We start from the raw sequence: 6456 nt of genomic DNA on the forward strand, positions 1-6456 counted from the left end.
TGGGGATGAGCACACAATAGTCACTTATGGGGATAGAGAGATGGCTCAGCAGTTAACAAGCACATGTTCTTCTTACAGAGGACCCAGATTTGGTTCCAGGCACTAACATCATGACCCACAACCACCTGTAACTCCAGTTTCAGGGATCTAAGACCCTCTTCTGACCTCTGTGGGCACCAGGCATGCATCTGATGCATATACAGACATGTAGGCAAAACACTCATCCATATAATTTTAAAATAGCTTTTTAAAGTCTCTTATTATCAGCACTTTGACTACTTGTGAATCTTTGCATTAATCATTTCCCACTCACACAGGATTTCTTTGACCCAGACTGAAGGCAGCACCAATCTATGGGTATAAACATAAACATTTAGAAGGCAGTTTGACATCGTGTCCATTTATCCAAATAATAGTAAATTTCCTCCTGGGGCCTATGACCTCCTTGGCCATGAGCTACCAGCCAGATTTATAGTACCAGGCAGGACCTTTGAGGTTTTTTGGAGTGGACCTCAAATCCCATCAGAAACTGGTTAGTTACCACCCCCCTTAACAGTCATGCCACTCTTGCCTGGGGTAGTGTGTTGTAGTGTATTGTAGCCTGCAGAGTCCACAGCTGGATAAGACTATTGATGACTTTTCTCCTCTCAAATTGTACATAGCACCTTCTGGCACTAAACTAGCTGGCCATCGGGGAGGAAGCTTCCAAATTGATTTACCAATTGAATTACATGAGTGATGTAGCAAACGCACACCGGGTCTCCAGAAATAGGGTCTTGTCATCCAGTTTTGGTGGGTAAACAAGAGTAGTAACAATAAACTGTGTTATTTGGGGGGACCTCTGGGATCTCTCTGACCATCCTATACCTGTGGAATATTTGACTCACTGCTGTCTGAAGACTTTCACTAGACACCAGGATGAGAGGCTCCTTTCCCTTCCACATCCCTGTCTTTCCATAGTGCCTCAGAATAGAACCCAATGAATGCAGTTGTTTACCTGAGAAAACAATGACTCCTCCCATGTGGGTTAGAATTTCAACCATGCCCTGCACAGAGACCAAGCAGAGACAGAAGGACATTAGCTCCCATTTCTCCTTGTGTTGGGAAGGAGCAGAAAGGGCGGTATATGTACTGTCCTGTTACTGCAGTTAGTAGGCATTTGGTATACAGTGTTTGTTATTAGTCAATGAAAAGAAAGATCCAAATGAGTTAGGGAATAAAGTAACTGGCCCCAGTAGAAAGAACTCAGGGTTTGGACTCAGATGTCTATGCTAGGTAACTTTGAACAACACACTCGCTGCTCTGAACTCAGTTTCCTTACATGTGGCATGGAGCTGATGATGTTTGTGGGCACTGAAAGTTTCAAAGCAGACTGTTCTATTATTAAACAGAAATCAGCTCGGTTATCTATTATTAACAGTATATTATTTGACATTGTTAATTCTAAGTAGATGAAACTCTCGTGATCATTCTTTCTGCTATATCATTGTATAAATGGGGACATGATGTATAGCAATAGGTGAACATCTCTTTGGAGGTGAAAAGCTTGGGCCTTGGGGTCAGATCTGTGTTCAGATTTTCCCTGTCCATTTCTACTTAGTGACTAAGTGAGCTAAGTAGGTACTCTTACCTCTCTTAGCTTCACGGTGTTGTGTAGTACGAGCTGTGGGCCTCTTCCCACAGCCCAGCTCCTGGCCACCTGGCTAGCTTATACCCCGAAATAACAACACACAAACTGTATTCTTTTAAACACTGCCTGGCCCATTAGTTTCAGCCTCTTAACCCATTTCTATTCACCTATGTAGCACCACGAGGTACGCTTACCAGGAAAGATTCAGCATGTCTGACCTGGTGACTGGCTGCATCGAGTCTGCCCTGGAGAGAGCTGCATGGCCTCTGAGCTCACTTCCTCTTCCTCCCAGCATTCTGTTCTGTTTACTCCACCTATCTAAATTTTAACCTATCAGGGCCAAGGCACTTTCTTTATTTAACCAATGACCTTCCTCCATCAGTGTTGGGAGGACTGCAGGGACTCTCTAAGTATTTGGTAAACATTGTTGAACACTCTGTGCATGGTGAATACAAAACTCTTGAGGAAACCGAGATTGAACCTGGAAACAGGAACTGATAGGCCATGGAGTAGAGCCAATTAATGGCTTGCTCCTCCTGGCATATTTAGTTTGATTTCTTAAACCCTCTAGGACCACCTACCTGCCCAGAGGTGACACCACCCACAATGGGCTTAACTCTTCCACATCAATCACTCATCAAGACAATAATACCCTATGGGCCAATCATATGGAGGCATTTTTTTCCAGTTAGGTTTCCCTGTTCCTGTATATGTCTAGGTTGTATCATATTGACAAAAACCAACCAGTGCACTCATATTGCCCAGGGTTTATTTAATCCTTTCTTTCTAATGGTGGCAAGATACCCCATGGAATGTATTCGCTGAAAGTCTACACTCCTTTTTCTAGTGACTGACAGGTAGGAAGCATCGCGTTCAGGCAATCTTACCTTAAAGCTTCTACCCTTAATGGTTATGACATCATTGTGCTCTGATCTCTCTGAGTGTTTGAGCCTTAAGAACATTTTATATAAAGCATAAAGGTCAATCTCATTGTTTATTATGTTCCTATTTTTTAGGACTAAGAAATTGTTGGATTGTTTTGGTTAAACCACCTGCTTCCCTCAAAGCTATAATATAATTATTTTTCTCTGCCTTTCATATCCTGCGGGTCTGCAGTGCTGAAAGCCGCATTAGTCATCCAAAACTGGTACCGGCGGTACAGAGCTCGACTGATGGCCAGACAGCATTATGCCCTCGCCATCTTCCAGTCTATCGAATATGCTGATGAGCAAGGCCAAATGCAGGTCTGTTTGGCAAGCATTTCTTTGTTTCCCTCCCTTCCGCCTTCCCTCCCCTCCTCTCTGGCGCTCTCCCCTCTTCTTGTTTTTGAAAGAATGAAACTGCGGGTCTATTTGAAGCTGAGGAGCCTTGATGAAAGGTTTTCATAGAAGCTGCAATGGCATTATTTTGGAACTAGTTGTTGAGAGATTGTGATTTGGGGAGATGGCATTTCTCAGTTTTGAAGCTCCCACTTTTAGAACAATGCCAGATGTCTAGCTAACTAATAAAAAGTATTTTTTTCTATTTTTTGAGCATATTCCATAATGGTAAATGAACTCATGACTTTATGAATGGAAAAATAAAAAATGGAAGTGGAGGGGCTGAACCCAGAGCCTTGTGCAAGTTGGGAAAACACTGTACCACTGAACTATATATCCCCAACCCCAAAAGAATAGCTATGTTTGCATATGTTCTTGTGTATGTTGCTGCAGGGGTGTGTGCACATCCAAGTGTATGTGTGTGGAATGGGTATCATTCCTCAAGAGCTGTCCACCTTGTCTTTCTTAAGATAGCATCTTTCATTGAGATCTAAAACTTCCCAATAGGGTTGGCTATTAGGGAAGTGATTCCTGGGGACCGTCTTATCTCAGCCTCCCCAGTTCTGGGATTACAAGTGAATACTTCCCTGTTTTTATATAAGTTCTGGGGCTCAAACTCAGGTTCTCATAGCAAACACTTTACCAACTAAGCTAACCTCCAAAGCCCTTCAGACAGGCTACTTTTAGACCTTAAAAACAGGTTTTCCAGGGAACAAGTCTATGAAAGTTATAAAAGAAAATATATGAATGTGTAAGTCCTTTATAAAACTGGTGATACAAATTTATTTATATTTGCTTTAATATTCACCAATAAAAATGAGTACCTTTTACCTATAAATGATCTTAGAAAGATCCCCAATATAGTTATTAATGTAAGACCCAACTTACATAGTGCTACCTAGAGTTTATCTCATGTATGCAAAAAAACTCTGGGGCTCAGAGGTTAAGAGCATTGCCTGCTCTTCCAAAGGTCCTGAGTTCAATTCCCAGCATCCACATGGTGGCTTACAACCATCTGTAATGGGGTCTGGTGCCCTCTTCTGGCCTTCAGGCAGACACACAGACAGAATATTGTATACATAATAAATAAATACATAAATAAATATTTTTAAAAAACCTAACCATTCAACCATATTCTAGAAAAACATACACAGCAGATTCTGCGTAGTGGCTACTGGCAGAAACAAGGGTGAGTGGGTAGTGATATTAAGGGAGACCTCATTTTCCTTTGGTGTTTTTTTTTAAAAGTTTTAACAACCATATTTAAGTATCAGGTTATGGTCCTTAAAAAAACAAATTTCCAAAGGAGTTAAGTTGGCAAATCTCTTCTTGGTAGCTATTAAAATGATATAGGTTAGGCCAGGCATGGTGATACATGTCTTAAATTTCAGCACTCAGGAGACAGAAGTAGGAGGATCTCTGAGTTTGGGGCCAACCTGGTCTATATAGTGAGTCTGAGTACAGCCAGGGCTATATAGTGAGACCCTGTCTCAAAAAAAAAAAAAAACACCATCACTTCTACCACCACGACCAAAAATCCCAACAACAACAACAAAAGACATAGGGCATTCAGTGTTCCCTTTGCTTTGATTAGGACCTCATAGAGTTGGCTGTCTTTTTAAAAGTATTTAGTTGTGTTTGTGTGTGTGTTTTGATTTCATGTATATCTGTTCATCTTGTGTGTTCAGTGCCCATGGAGGCCAAAAGAGAGCATTGCATCCCCTGAGCCTGGGTTCACAGGTAGTTATAAGCTGCTTGCTATGTGGATGCTGCGCATTGAACTCTGTTTCTCCGAGAAAACAGTCAGTGCTCTTAGCCACCGAGCAATCTCCCTAAGCCCATGTAGACTGTCAATTTAAACAGTATTAATTTTGATACCAAAGAGATAACGAGGAGACCATAAGGAACAAAGAAGTCAGGAAGAACTATACCTTCTGCACAAGTCTAACTTCAGCCGATCCCATAGACGCGTTTAAATGTGAATTACATTATCATTTGTCCCATGCATGGCAAGGAGGTGGAGGACTGGGATGTTACACATTTGCTTTAGCCAGTTCTGTATGGGCAGCCTCCCAGGAGGGATGCATATATAATTTCTATGCAGCTCAGTGTGGTTGCTGCCCATCTGTGACTCTTGGCATGCGCTGTAGCAGGAAGATGAGCACAACAGGAGAATAAGGGACTTGCACAGAACTTTGCTGTTTGCTGCAGTGGCTCAGCCTTTATTAATGATTTATATTATTTTATCTTGTTCAGCTGTCCAACTTCTTTTCCTTCATGTTGGAAAACTACACAAAGACAAATAATGAAGAGTCAGGTAAGCAAAAAAAAAAGTTTTAGCCTGTTAAGGTTTGATTTATTTTTATTTTTAAATTGGGTGTGTGGGGTGGTGAGTGGGTGGGTGGGTAGGTGTGTGTTTGTGCAGGTGAGTACAGAGTCCATGCGAGCCAAAAGAGGACATCAGACTCTCTGGAGCTGGAGTTTCGGGAGGTTATGAGCTATGCAATATGGGTGCTGGGAACCGAACTCAGGTCTTCTGCAGGAATAGTATGTTCTCGTAACTGCCAAACAATCATTCCACTTCTAAAGGGTAGTCTTTTGAAAATCAGTTTTATATATTGAATTGTCTTCATTAAAATGTAAATGACGATAAGAGATGCTATGCCATTAAAGATGCTCCTCTTTCTTGTCTGTGTGACACCTAGCAACTAAACTTTGCTCAACTTGTTTTTATTCCCCATCTGGATGGGATTTGTTAAGTCAGCCTTTAATTAAAAAACAAAATTCAGCATTCCTTGGTTAAATATTTTGTCTGGAACCACAATCTGTTAATACACAAGAGAAGTTTAGTAATGAGAAGCTTGTGTTTTACCTATAGAAGTTTTATGCTAAGAAATCCAAGTATTTTGAGTATTGCACACAGTGGAGTCTAGGTGAAAATGATAGATTGATGTGGGAGTGTCATATATCAATCTGTTGATTTCATTGGTTAAGCAATAAAGAAACTGCTTGGCCCTCATAGGTTAAAACATAGGTGGGAGGAGTAAACAGAACAGAATGCTGGGAGGAAGAGGAAGTGAGCTCAGAGACGCCATGCTCCCCTCTCCCGGGCAGATGCGATAGCTCTGCTCTCTGAGGCAGATGGCGATGCAGCCAGCCACCAGGTCAGACATGCTGAATTTTCCTGGTAAGCGCACCTCGTGGTGCTACATAGATTATTAGAAATGGGTTAAGAGGCTGAAACTAATGGGCCAGGCAGTGTTTAAAAGAATACAGTTTGTGTGTTGTTATTTCGGGGTATAAGCTAGCCATGTGGGCGGCCAGGTGCCAGGGACATAGCCCCGCTCCTACTACTACAATAGATTAAATGTAATATCTTTCCCTCTCTCCATTCAGTATGTCTGCTATGTCTTCAATCTTTCTCCCAAAGTTCAACATGTTGAAAGTGGGACCTGTAAGAGCTGTTGAAGTTAGAGACCCTTCCCCTATACTGGATTATTTGAACAG

The 6456-nt window shown here is 41.7% G+C and overlaps 1 protein-coding gene across 1 annotated transcript in view; it reads left to right on the forward strand.

Moving 5' to 3' along the window:
* Ppef1 (protein phosphatase with EF-hand domain 1) overlaps positions 1–6456 on the forward strand; it is a 115798-nt gene that overhangs the window by 36600 nt on the left and 72742 nt on the right. The window contains exons 2-3 of the mRNA XM_041642404.1: positions 2747–2874; positions 5206–5266. Of these exons, the coding sequence (XP_041498338.1) occupies positions 2747–2874; positions 5206–5266 (189 nt within the window). The remainder of the gene's footprint in view (positions 1–2746; positions 2875–5205; positions 5267–6456) is intronic.

Source organism: Microtus oregoni, unplaced genomic scaffold, assembly GCF_018167655.1.
Source record: "Microtus oregoni isolate MIOR12 unplaced genomic scaffold, Mior012 000074F_003, whole genome shotgun sequence".
Classification (NCBI taxonomy): domain Eukaryota; kingdom Metazoa; phylum Chordata; class Mammalia; order Rodentia; family Cricetidae; genus Microtus; species Microtus oregoni.